The sequence below is a fragment of the Myodes glareolus genome, chromosome 7, assembly GCF_982192425.1.
Source record: "Myodes glareolus chromosome 7, mMyoGla1.1, whole genome shotgun sequence".
Classification (NCBI taxonomy): domain Eukaryota; kingdom Metazoa; phylum Chordata; class Mammalia; order Rodentia; family Cricetidae; genus Myodes; species Myodes glareolus.
Genome location: NC_142032.1, coordinates 65032642 through 65046704, shown reverse-complemented (window position 1 = coordinate 65046704; position 14063 = coordinate 65032642). Strand labels below are relative to the sequence as shown.

At 50.5% G+C, this 14063-nt stretch overlaps 1 protein-coding gene across 1 annotated transcript in view; it reads right to left on the bottom strand.

Moving 5' to 3' along the window:
- Stk32c (serine/threonine kinase 32C) overlaps window positions 1-8302 on the bottom strand; it is an 85843-nt gene extending 77541 nt beyond the window's left edge. The window contains exon 1 of the mRNA XM_048455284.3: window positions 7897-8302. Coding sequence (XP_048311241.2) covers window positions 7897-8161 — 265 coding nt within the window. The 5' untranslated portion in view covers window positions 8162-8302. The remainder of the gene's footprint in view (window positions 1-7896) is intronic.
- Between the last annotated feature and the right edge of the window lie 5761 nt (window positions 8303-14063).

Sequence of the window (14063 nt, the reverse complement as noted above, 5' to 3'; positions counted from 1 at the left end):
GAGCACCTTATCAGATGGAGATAACCACGGGGTCATCCCCAGAGCACCAAGTGAGTCTGCCTTGAGAGACATAATGCCTGCAGGTCCTCTCAGGGGCCATAAATGGTCTTACCAGGAGCAGTAGCTCCAAGACGAGATATAGCAAGTGACCATGGCACCTTTGGGAAAGGCAGAGGTACCAAGAAGATGGAACTCGAGGCCGCCATGAGCCTTTCCTACCTTCGGGGCCTCACGTCAACAACAAAACGCCACACACGCAAATGCTGGCAAGGGCCCGTGACACCCGTGATGAACCCAGAGAAACTCTACACGCGCGTTGTTTACTTCTTGCTGTGGTCACAAGTGAAGCCTTCTGCCTTTGTAGCATAAAGAGTCATATGGTAATTCTGAAAGCCCAGAAACCTTTCCAAAGTCAACTTCTTAAATCACTGTGAAAAAATGGAATGTGCCTGTTCCTATTTTTAATAAATTGGGGGCGACACTGCCTCCCACCTCCAGCATCTCCTTGGCTTCAGAACTGAAATAACAGTGAGCTGGGGCTTCACACAATCCACGCGGGCCAGAGTATAGGAGGAAACATGCTGAAGGTTGGTGTGGGCTCCCAGGTCAAGTTTGGGGGAACAGGGTCAGGAGGAACCTCTGCCTCGTAGCTGGACCCAGGCGGGTTGGCAAGTGTCCGGCCCATGCTGGATTCCCAGCCACGATGACCTCTGTAACTGCTCTGGTTCTTTCGAACATCAGGTTTCAATTCAATGGGAAGTGAGCTTGTGATGGAGCAGGCAGCTTTCCCCTAGGGGCTGTGGTCACTGGCCATTATCTAGTTTAGCTCTTAAATAACAAAACTGTATCAATTACAGTTTCCCCGTGTTGTCCTAAATTTTGATCATTATAATTCTTCAACATATGAGACAGTGGTGATTTAGTATCAACAATTTGACAGGATCTAGAATCACAAGAGAGACAAACTTCTGGGCAAGTCTGTGAAGAAGTTTCTGGATTTGGTTAACTGAGGTGGGAAAACACACCCTGAGTATAGGTGGCACCATTCCTCAGGCTGAGGTCCTTACACAGCATAAAAGGGAGGGAGCTGAGCACCAACATTCACCTCTTCCTGTTTCCTGACTGCAGGTGGCACACGACCGGGCGGGCGCTTCAAGCCCCTGCCATCATGTCTTCCCTACCATGATGGGCTGCGCCCTCCAGCTGTGAGCCAGAACAAACGCTTTCTTAAGTGGTGTTTGTCAGTGTCTTGTCACAGCAATGAAAAGAGGAGTCCCTGCCTGATTCAGGTGGGAGGGAAGCACTGGCCTGACCCCTGCTCATCCTGGGGAGGCTGCACCTTACCTAATGCCAGAGGGACAGTTGAGAAGACCAGGCCCCTGTTGTGTGCCAGCGGAGCAGTAAAAGCTCAGTGGCACCAGAGCTGGTGGCACAGAAGAGAGGGAGGGGCACAGAAACACAGTTCATCACATTTTCAGGTGCAAAGGAAAAGTCTAGCCTGGAAGGAAGAATGGCACAGGTGGCGGCCCCAGCATTTTGACTACAGTGAACCACAACTGCAACTCTGAGCATCCTCCCGAGGAAGAAAACACAGCCAGGACCACAGGCCCCAGCACTCAGCATCAGGATCAGTGATGGTGTGGACAGCCCTCTCAGCACCCACTGGTTCGGAGGTTGGTGGGTACACACATCCTTCCTGTAGCTACATCTGCAAAACAAAGACACCGTGACCAATAGGCCAGCTACCCCTCAGCATCCGTGCCTAGAGTAGAATCCTGAGCAAATGCTAAGGCCCGACCTAGAGACCAATTGTTGGGTTGCTGAGCAAATGGACCATAGGAACACAGTGTGCCAGCCATGTTTTGGTTGCATCTGGGAAAGGAGTGGTCTGAAAACTTATAAGGGGCGAGATGTAAGAAATACACTGACAAGGTTCTAGTGACCGTGGGAACAAGTGACAGCTCAGTGAGAAGTGCCAGCTGGGCGTCGTCTGTGGCGTCAGCAGCCAGCAAAGCCAGGAAGGTGTCTACCTTGCCACTTGTAGCTCATTAGGACCCAGGGTATGCAGGCCTTACCAGTCCCCTGTCCTCCCTCAACAATACAGCTACTGTATACTCACTGTATACTCAAAGTTCTTGCTATTTGAACTGTGTCCATGGGCCAGTGATATTTCCTGGGATCTGGGCTGGGGACAAACCTGTCATGTCGCTAGACCCCCATGAACCAGAATCTGTGTCTTTAACTCCCTCCCCCAGGGGTAGGTAGGCACCAAAGATGCTTTGAGAATCTATGCGAGCTATCCTACCCAATCATTTCGAAGCAATGCTCTCCCACAGCCTGGCCTCCCTCAGGCCCCCCTCAGCATCTCCATCTCATCAGCAGAGAGCAACCCTAAACAAAAATGACTTCCAATGCTGCCTTCATTGCTTCTCAACTGAAAACTGGGTGGCTAAATTTTTAAACACAAAAACTGGCTTATTTTTAGCGTTGTAAACTGCACCACCAGATGGATAGACACACAGAGATGACATTTGTTACATAAAAATGCCTGACAGTGGGTCCCAAGTCCATTCTAGAGGGGCCTCATTGGCCAGAAGAAAAGGGATCACCGGGCTCCACAGCCATGCAAGGATCCTTCTGGGCCTATGTACTATACCTGGAACCCAGGAACCCAAGAGCAAATATCCAGAGAAGCAGGAAGGCATGACCAAGAGAGGAACTACTGGCCAGGACCACATGCCCCCAGGCTACCCACACCTGGGGGGCCATTCATACATGGCTACAACCAGGGAAGATCATCATTGTTTGCAGCTAGAGGCTCCTAGACACCAAAGCCTCTCCGAGGCTAGGGAGAGACAACCATTAACAAACCAGACCTGAGCTACACAAGAGTCTTCCTCCCTCCCTTTACCACAAAGCTAGAGGCGAAGGGCTGGGGAGACGGCTCAGTCGGGAAAGTACTTGTCATGCAAGCGTGATGGCCTGAGTTCGAGCCCCAGAACACACGTTTCAAAAGCCAGGTGTGGTGTCACCCTTGTGATACCAACACTGGGAAGGCAGAGACAGGAGGATCCCTGAAGCTCACTGGCCAACCAGCCTTGCCTACTTGACAGGATGCAGGCCAGTGAGAGACCCTGCCTCAAAAATAAAAGGTGAATAATTCCCAAAGAACACCACCTAACAACCTAAGGTTGTCCTCTAGCCGATACACACACACACACACACACACACACACACACACACACACACACACCTCAAGGCCACAGCTGCCTTGACAAAAATCTCTTAGTACAAGGAGCCAAACAAACACTTTGAAACACACACAGAAAAGCTTAAGTAGGGGCCAACAGCCTGGGGCTCAGCCCCCCAGTCTCTGCTTCCTGAGCTCTGAGTCAGAACAACAAAAGAGAGGCTAGTGTCACCGCATAGCTGGAGCCATGAGCATACCTCCCAGGACACCCAGTGAAAGTCACCAGAACACTACAAAGATTAGCGAGGGTCTGAGAAAGTATCCACGGTCAAGATGAATAGACTTTGACTGGTTGGTGTGTTCTCTGATTGTTAGACAACAGCCTTTTTATATACTCCAGCCTGGTCTCAAACTCATGATCCTCCTGCTTCAGAGTTCTAAGTGCTGGGATTACAACCAATGCATGGCAAATGAATGTTTGAACAAGTAATCCCTTCGGTCAGCATTTATCATGGGAAGCAGAACCAAGCTCAATAGCCCTGCCACAGACCAGCAATGAAATGGAACCAACCCACAGGAAGACTGAAAGACCCTGAGCCTCCAAACCCCTTCAACGTGATCAACCTAAGAAAATGCGGAGAACAAGGCACTATTCTTGGTGGGCCAGAATTCTCAATAAAGTAAAACTGGGCCAGTGAGATGACTCAGAAGGTAAAGGGATTGTCTACCAAGCCTGACAACCTGAGTTTGAACCCTAGAGTCCACAAGCCAGGAGAGAACCAACTCTCTCAAGTTGTCCTCTGACTTTCACATGTGTGCCGCAGTATGTGTATGACAGCTGTTTGTTGTCTCCCAAACAGAGCCTCCACCCCTATCCAACCGAGCCAGCCTGGATACCTGTTGGAACATAGCTATGGTGTTGCTAGAAATTCTTCCTAAGGTGACAGTGCCAAACACAGAGATGAGTATGCAAAGACATTCATGACCATGTAGTTTATGATATTTCAAAAATGTCCTCCAGTAGGAAACCAAGCAAACAGTGTAGTCACATCTTCAGAGAGGAACACACACTGACTGCTCCTCAGAGTCACAGGAACTTTAGAAAGGAGACGCCTAGCTGGGCCATGGTAGCGCACCCTTTTAATCCCAGCACTCGGGAGGAAGAGACAGATGAATCTCTGAGTTTGAGGCCAGCCTGGAATACACAGTGACTTTCAGGACAGTCAAGGCTACACAGATAAATCCTGTCTTGGTGAAGAGAGAGGAAGAGAGAGAGAGAGAGACAGAGACAGAGACAGAGACAGAGACAGAGAGACAGAGAGAGACAGAGAGAAGAAAGGAGATGCCTGAATCTCACTGTGAGCCAGTCCACCTCCACAAGCTGAATCTCAGCTTCTCCAGGAGAGGATTTGGCGTCTTTCAAGAGTGTCCACTCAAGGCTAGAGAGATGGCTCAGCAGTTAAGAGGCTGCTCTTCCAGAGGACCTGGGTTCAATTCCTAGCACCCACATGGCAGCTCACAATCGTCTGTAACTCCAGTGACAGGGGTTCCGACACCCTCACACAGACATACATGTAGGCAAGACACTAAAGTACATAAAGTGAATATATAAATTTTAAAACCAGACTTATTTTCTAAAAAAAAAAAAAAAAAAGCGTCCTCTAAACATGACATACAACCCAGGAGGAGAGCTGCTGAGCTGCCAATGTGAATCCAGCAGCTATTGATAAATAAAAAAGCAGGTTACAATAAAACAGTGCCTAGAACGTGATCCCATTTCTGTACAAAAGGGGAAAAAAAAGGTGTCTCAACACAGTGTAGGTGTGATTGCATTCCTAGATCCCTGGAAGAAAGCCCAAGAGAGAAGGCACCCAGGCGTTCACTTGGGGACCTCACTGTGCTGAACATGCACTTTGGCATCCAGCACAATTTCTTTGTCTAATGTATACATTGTGGCGCACCTATAATTAGAAAATGGGTTTTTCAAAATTTGTTTTTAAAGCAGTGTTCTCAGTGTTGGGGTCCCTGTCCTACACTGTGCTCCCTGACTTACTGCCCTAGAGAGGTACCCTCACCCATTTCCAGGGCTCTGGATGAGAGCAAGCCTTCTCAGATATTAGGAACTCCCTACTGTTAAGGGGATATCACCCTGGATCTAAGATGGCAAGCCTCCGCCTGCTAGGATGGACCAATGTCCCAGCAGGTCACACTAGTGGGAAGGAGCTGGAACCCCTCAGCAACGCAGGAGTCCTGAGGTAGTGACAGGACCGTCCTCTCCAAGTGAATTTCCGGTACAAGTCAGAGTAGAGAGCGAAGGCCATGGGTGAAGGAAACGGGGTCCTTTGTTGAGAAAGAAGAGCAGGAAATTCTTCTTCACTTGCCCCAAATACCTGCTAGGGAGGAACAGCACACTGGGGTTCAGGGAGGATTCATAGGCGTAGAGGCCATTTGAGATCCTATTTGGCACAACTATACTCTTTTAGTTGCAATTTACCTGCTACTTTGTTAAATTGCCCTCCTATTTTCTTCCTTTTTTTCCCTTTGCTGAGCAAATTTGATATATTAATTAGGTGTTTTAATCTAAAAAAAAAATTCATCAGAAGGTCTCACATTGCCATGGCAACTGTACAGTTCCAGTACATGCAAGTCACCAGCGCAGCACGGCCCGCCTCTCAGGCCCCACTACATCAGGAAAAGGGGGTGACTTATGTACAGGAGTCCAGGCCCCACTCCCTCTCTGAGGGCTGCTCTTCGTCTCAGCTGTACCCTTATGTTAATGAATCCTACCTAACACCTTAGCACGCAGTTCGCATGGAAGGAACACCATATCATGACTCTCTTTTTGCCCTGCTAGCGACAAGGACAAGTGGTCACCCACCCAGAGAGTATTCTCAGCCACCAGGCCCAGTATCCCATTTGGTCTCTCAAACCCACCAAAACCCAGTTAAGTTCTGGGGGTATATCAGTCCAGGGCCACACACCCGAGGCTGAGTACTACCAGTGACACACCATACAAAATAAGGCCTGGTGAGCACATCAGTTCATCATCCCTCAGAAGCCTAGAACAGTCAGTACCTCTGCCATCCTACCATAAGCAAGTAAGAGGTTAGGTTCCCAAGTCACGGTGAGCACCACAATTGACCTTGTTCCCGTGCCCCTCTGGTAAGACCTTGAGTTCTGAGACAGTGCGCGGTGAAGAAGAAAGAGTGGACTTGGACCGCCAACCACAGCCCCTGAACTACATCAATTTCTGTTTCCAACCCCGCTGCCTTGGAGACATGACGCACAGACATGGAAGGGTAGCCAGCCCTTGGCTGGCACCAGCAAGTACTGAAATCAAATGTGTTTTCCAGACCACTCATTTTTGTAGCCAGAAACCATATGCAAGTCCATTTACTGATCTGCTTCTTCCAGTTGGGTGTTTTTTCTTGCTTGCTTGTTTGTTTTTAACTCTGAATACTGATGTTGAGAATGAAGGCATAACATGTGAGTCCTGCATCCCCAAGTTCAGAGCACAGTGACCCGCCACCTCAGAACACACTGTGCCTGATGCAGGCAGACTTGAACGCCCCTCCCCCGCTGACCATCCACGCAGCAGAGGCCTGGAACTCACTGGCCTGACCCCATGCCTCCCACTTCCGAAAGGAATGCCGGCATGTAGCCCCACAAGCTCTCCAACACAGGCTTGGGTTCTGATTATTGTAATTTCCTAAATGCTTTAATTATTTATTGGAAATAAGTAGCTTGGGCTCCTGTGCTGAGCTGTGTTCTAAAATTATAAAAAATCCATCATATCTCTGTAGGCTGCCTACAAATGAAAATGCATATTTCAACTATTTTAAGAAAATGTCAAAAAAACATCAAATGTGTCATGATTGTACCATTTAAAATTATCCTTATGGCATCTGTAGGGGAAAAAGCTTTATGCTTCATGTGAATCCATCACGGCTCCCCCAAAGCCACATCCAGCAGGTGCTAAGGGAAAGGTCCCTGCACCCAGCATGGACCCAGCTGTTGTGCTTGCACAGCCAGGTGTCTGGCACCTCTCATCCATGGCCTCCCTCCAGAGGCTGGCTACCTTGCCCTGCTACTCAAGAGACACAGGTCCTCCAGGTCAACAGCTATCCTTTGCAGGTGGATTTCACAGACTCACGGAACCCGAGTTTCCCCAAGGGCGGGTCTTTGCACAAAGGCAAGGGCTGAGTGTGCAGCCCAACCTAATGTATGTTCTGGGCTTGCGGGGTGCACCGTCAATTGACGGGCCCAGGCCCCCGTGCCACCTGTAGGGCGGCTACCTCACTTCATAAACTGCACACCAAGCAAGCACCTCCTGGAACTAAAAGTAACCACGTTGCCTGCACACCACCCATAAAGGAAACTGAAAACATGCAGTGCACGTTAGCGGGTGGTGTTGTGCCTGAGCCTGGAGCCTCCACATCACCTACTCTCACCTCACAGGGCGGGATAGACCCTGCCCTGCCCACTGCACTGTCACTGGAAACAGGACGCGCATGGAGACTTCAGCGGTGGTCTAATAGTTTCTCTGGAAACTCAAACGCCCCAAGAAGCGGTCCCACCCAGGTGGCGACTGTGTCCCAACACAGAGAAATGCCACCTCTGCGTCCGCCCTGCGACAGTGCGCAAGGTCTTCATGGGCCCGGGTACCCGGTTGTCCCCGGGAGTCCCCAGTGGGCGGATTCACTCACCGTCCTCCTTGTCGTCAAACACCGGCCTCCGCGTGCTGGCTGCCGATATGGACGACATAGACATCCTCTTCTTCCACTTGCTCCACTGAAACAGGGGGCGCGGCTGCGCGCGGGCATCACCAGCGTCCCGGCCCCGAGGCTGGTTGGCTGCGGGAGGCTGCTGGGCAGGGGGCGCATCGGAGCCCGCGGGGCGAGCGCGACCAGGAGGAGGCGAGCCTGGGGGCGCCGCGGCGCTGCTGCCCCTGCGCTCGGCGCCGCTCCTCATCGCCAGGCCTGGGTATGCGCAGCGGCCACAGTCCGGAACATGGCCCGCCGCCCGGCCCGGCAAGAGCAGCAGCGCTAGGGCCCGGCAGCACCGGCAATGCGCCTAGTATCAGCTCTGGCTTGCCGGGGCAGCCGACCCGCCCGCGGTTGCGAGCGCCGGGGCGGGGCCGGAGAGATGGACTCGGGGTGGAGTCCGGAACCTGGGCGGGGCCAGGCGGGGCCAGGGCGGGGTTGGTATTAGATTCTGAACAACGCACTCAGCATGGGTTACCCACAGAGAAGGGTCTGGTTCGCAAGGGCTCGAAAACCCTTGCACCGAAAAGGCCGCAGGGCTAAAAGACAGATGCCAATCTCCTTCCTTCTATCCTGAAGCGCCCGAAGGGCCAGGGACAGGGACTCTGTGCTTCACTGAGTGACAGAGACCTTTGGGGGCCTGTAGGAATGCTGTGACTGGAGAGCAATCGGCAACCCCATGGGCCTAACAACCTCCACTGACTTCGTAGCAAAAGCCGTTTGCAGATTTCTGCCACTCGATCCTCAGAAACCTCAAACATAAGGCCACGGCTTGTGCTGTGCATGCAATGGGGGTCGCAGGAAGTGGCTGTGCTGCCCTGCGGTGGGGTGGTAGTGTGGTGCGATCCCGCTCTAAGGCCACAGGAGGCACGGGATCTCGACTCTTGGGGGTGGGGGAGAGCAGGGCGGGGTCTGACAGGCAGGCTCCGCCCAGCGCGAACACCAGGACCCTGGTTACAAGAGCGCGCAGACACACAGACGCGCGTGTCCTGAAACCTAGTTTTGCGGTACCCTAGTCTGGCTTCTCTGAGCTCTCCTAGTATAGCTCATTGGACACCCAATAGAGTCCCCTAGTGCAGGTTTGCGCCAAAGTCGTGGCGAGGAGCACAAGTCATCCAGAGTCCTGTGTTCAAGTCAATATTCCACTAGGTCTTAGATGAACATTGGGAAGCCTGGAGTGGAGTTAGCCTGTCATTGCTCCTTCACAAGGTCGGGATGTTTGGCTTCCAGCATCTAAGCCCTGGCCACTGGGAACCCTTATTTTGGTTACTCAGTGGTCTGACTTTGGAAAGCCTCTGCCTACTTCAGTCTTGTCTGAAAGCCTGGTCACAAAGATAGCCTTTCTTTCCACCACCTGGAAGTCCTGGAGTGACTTTCCTTCTGCCCCTATGGGGATTATAGGTGACCACAAGGCAGCAAGTGTCTCCCTCACCACAATTTCTACAGCATCCTTCCTTCAGCCACCACAGGTTCTTCTCTTGGAAATTCAAGGCCTTATAGCCTGCTTGGCTGTAAAAATCTAAATACAGGTGTCCTGAGTCTTTTCTGGGCCAACACCATAGGAGCTAGAACCCCACTGGTTTACAATTCGCCTCCACCTTTCTACGCCCTGCTAAACAGAAGCCTTTTCCCCCCTTGGCCAAGACAAGGAATGGCACAGGACAGCACAAGATAAGCGTCAACTGTTTAGAGTTTGGTGGGGGCGGGGATTTGCTGTGTAGCATAGCTGAAGGTCTGCTTGACTATCTACCACAGGTCTCCCTGGAGTTTCAAGGCAAACTCTCCAGGGCAGAGACAGTGGGATAAGTCCTGGCAGATGTCTACGGTTCTCAGTTTTCTGCACTTAGCACCACCACCTAGGCCTACAGACACCCGCTGCATGGCCTGCTCAGAGGAGGTCCTCGGCTTTCATTGTGTGGGAGAGAGTAGAGACCAACCCACCCACCCTGCACAACAGAATTCTCCATGGACCTTGTCCCCAAATCGTGGCACCTTTCCCTCCCAGACCTCTGAAAATGACAGGAAAGAAATAACATCCACAGTTATGTCCTCCCGCCACCAAGAGGCAGAGGGAACAGAAGGAAGAAGAGATTTTCACAGACAAAATACTAATGAGAGAGAGGGGCTGGGTAGACAGCTTAGTTGGTAAAGTGCTTGTTTGCCACATACGCATGAGCTTCTTCCCAGCCAGGCAGCGTGAGCCCGTAGTTCCAGCATGGGAAGGCAAAGACAGGAGGATCTCTGGGACTCGCTTGCCAACCTGTCTAGCTGAATTGAGTGGGTTTGGTGAAAGACCTTGTCGCAAAAATAAGTAGAGAGTGGATTAGGAGCGGCCGTGGTGATGCCTCTGACTGTCCAAGTATGATGATTAATCCTCAAGGCACCTAAGAGGCTAGTAAAGCACACGTCTGCATGTGTCCTTGAAGGTGTTTCCAGAGAGGACCGATGTGGGGGGGACGACTGAAGGGGAAAGGACCACCCTGGATGGGGCCCACACCAACCCATAGGGTGGAGTCCTGGGTGGGATGAAGGAGGAGGAAGCCCACCAGCATGGATGGCCTTCTCTACCCCTGCACACAAGATGAGCAGCTCCGTCTGCCTCTCCCCTGCTCTACTCCATTCTGCTGCTGTGGTAAGACACCCTAACCAAAAGCGACTTGGGGGAGAAGGGTTTATTTCAGTTTACAGGTCACAGTCCATTATCCTGAAGCAAAAACCATAGAAGGATGCTGCTTCACGGCTCACTCACAGACCCATGCTTACCTGGCTTTCTTATACAGCCCAGGCCCACCTGTGTAGGCATGGTGTTGCCCACAGTGGGCTGGGCCCTCCATAATCCATTAATAATGAAGACAGTTCTCTACACATGTGCCCTCAAGCCAATCTGATACAGGAAATCCCCGAACCCAGTTTCCCTTCTCCAACGACTCTAGACTGTCAAGTTGAGACAGTTTTCCTTCTTCGATCACTCTAGACTGTCAAGTTGGGAGTCAAAGTTAACTAGAACACTCAGGTAATTTGTCACAGTGACAGAATATCTGACTAAAAGCGGGGTGTCCCAGACGTCCAGCCATAGCTAGGAGTCCTGAGGTACATAGGTCAGACAGCAAGAAGCAGGCTAACGAAGGGCTTATAGCATAGACAGGTAGCAACTGCTATACCAAGATGCATGCTGCACCTAGCTCCCCACCAAGGAGGCTGGAGATGGAGCCAGCCCGTGATCCAAAAGGGAGCTAGGCCAGTAGGAGGTTCCCAAGCTCCCTAATATTTTCAAGAGTCTCGACATAAATGCCAAGTCCCAAATTGCACCTGAGAATTTTCAGCTCAGAAGTCTCAAATCTCCTCATCTAAATCAGGCACATAGCCCCTCCCCTCCATCCACACACATTTTCTCTCTCAGCAGCTTCAGCAATCTTGGGTAAATTGCTGTCCAAAACGCTTAGCTACGGAGGCTGAGAAGATAGTTCAATCGGTACAAGCATATGGACCTAGGCTAGATCCCCCAGAACTCATGTCAAGAGCTAGGTAGGTTGGTGCACATGAGCAATCCCAGCACTGAGGAGGTAGGGTAGGCTAGGGCTCAGCTGGCCTAGCTAAACCACCTTTTTCACTTAGTGCCCCTTCTCCATTATTAGATCCACTGTAGTGACATCTGGCACTCACAAGTAACCCTTACTTTACTTCACACTGGACCCAAAGAGTAAAAGTTTCATTGCAGATTTGGACACATGCCCAAGAGAAGGTATTAAGCCCTTCCTGCAAGTAAAGAGGGAATGCGTTCAACTTAGGAAGAAAATAAAGAATCCTGTATTGAGACTGCTAAGATTGGTGGTAAGAATAAATCTTGCCTGTGAAATTGTGAAGAAATATGTGCTGGTTTTGCTGTCTCACCAAACTGCTAAACTCACACCACAGTGTGTGACAAATGCCTTGCCAAGATGGGAAAGCCAGCGTGTGAGCGTGTGTGTGTGTGTGTGTGTGTGTGTGTGTGTGTGTGTGTGTGTGTGTGTGTCTGTCCCTCTCTTTAAAGCTCTTCTGGAGGTCTTGGATATATACTCAAAACCGCTCTCCACCTGGGGTCCCAGCAGCTAGCAAACAAGTTATCTCCTCCCACAGTGCAAGAGCAGGATGGTTAAGATGCAGGCACTACCACCCCAAGGGAAGAAATATGGGGTGAAGGAACCACCAGGCCCAAGTAAGATGAAACCTTGTAGAAAAGACATGGGCCTCACAAGACAGACTCCTCTGCACCTCCATGTTCCACTCCCGAAGCCTGGAGAGACCTCTGCAGCCCCGGATGGCCCAGAGGGCGTTTTCTGCTGTCTTGAAGCTCAGCTCACATTTGCAGTGAAACAATCGCAGCCCATTTTCTGCTCACGGAATCGTGGAAGGCCGGCAGCTTTCCCGTACTGTCCCGAGTCTGTCCATTCCAGCCCAAGCTGAGGACATTTCTGCTGAGAGAACATTCTTGAAGGCTTGTGAATCTCCTAGTTATCCCAGAAGAATGCTCTGGAGCCCATCCTGACCACCCCGTCTCAGGTCCTCACTCGGTGTTATCACTTCAGCCACCACCATTTAGGATGTATTTTCCCCACAGTGAATTTCCTAACTTAACAACTTTTGGGACCTCCCAAATAATTAAGTGCTAACCTGTTTTCACTTGACCAATCTCGTCTTCCCTTTCTTCCTCTGTTTTTATAATGGACAGCGAGGCACCAGCCCAGTACCTCTAATGTTCTGTCAGAAAAATCTTAGCAAAACATCCAAGGTTCTCACTCCACGTGATGCTTTTCACCCAGCAGAAGAACACTTTCCCTCTGGGTGTCTGCTGCATCACCATGGGGAAGCATCTCCTCCCACTTCTAGGAATGGGTCTACATGGTACTTTTCGCCCAGCAGCAGAACACCGTTCCCTCCCCGTGTCTGCTGCATCACCATGGGGAAGCATTTCCTCCCATTTCTAGGAACGTGTTTTCTCCTGTCCTCTCAACCCCAAGCATCGTCGTAGGCCATATCTCTAACCATCGCCCTCAACATCGAATGAGCCTCATCCAGATTATCAAGGATTATTTTCTGTTGTGGAATATTATTGTAACTGGGCAAAGATGTGCTTACATTTGTTTATGCTGCATTTGTTTAATGAGGTAAGGATACGTGTTTAATTATACAAAGATGTGTTACATTTGTTTTACCTTGCCTGCCGGGAGCCGCCAACTTGTTCACACTTTCCTTAAAAGGGGAGTGAGGATTCAGGAAAAAAAAAAATAGTCAAGAGACAGAAGATAGAGCAGGGAGGGCTTCCAGTGAACACTGTAGCAGCCTCAGGTTTATTACTCAAAGTCCTTATACACCCCGATCAAAAGGGGAGGGCAAAAGCCTTCCTTCCCATGATACAAGAGACAAACAAGCATAATTACTTCCTTACATCTCAGAACACCTAGTGACCACGCCCTAAGTCAAACATCCTGTTGTCTGGTCTTTGAGGAGTAAGAATAGATTTGAACTCCGACATTTAGTCAAGATGGAACGGATTCAAAACTGTGGGCTCCCACACTTGCCTGCCTAAGGCACCTGATTGGCCTAATAAAGAGCTGAATGGCCAATAGGTAGGCAGAAAATGGATGATCTTAGTGGTCGGCAGAGAGAATAAATGGGAGGGGAAATCTAGGCTCAAGAGAAAAGAGAGGAGAAAATAAGGGAGATTACACCTGGAACAAGAAGCCAGGCAGCAGCCAGGCAGACAGACACAGTGAAACTGAGATAAGGAAGGAAGGAAGAAAGGAAGGGAGTCTCATACTTGTTAACGGGGGTTTCTGTCCTGCCCTGTCCTGCAGCCGTTCAGTCCCAGAGAAACACACAGAGGTCTACGTTAATTATAAACTGGTTGGCCTATTGGCCCAGGCTTCTTATTAACTCTTACATCTTATATTAGCCCATAATTCTTGTCTGTGTTAGCCACATGGCTTGGTACCTTTATCAGTAAGGCAATCTCATCTTGCTTGCTCTGTGTCTGCCTTCCTCTCTGTCGACTGCAGACTGACCTTTCCTCTTCCCAGAATTCTCCTGTTCTCATCACTCTGCCTATACTTCCTGTCTGGCTACCGGCCAAT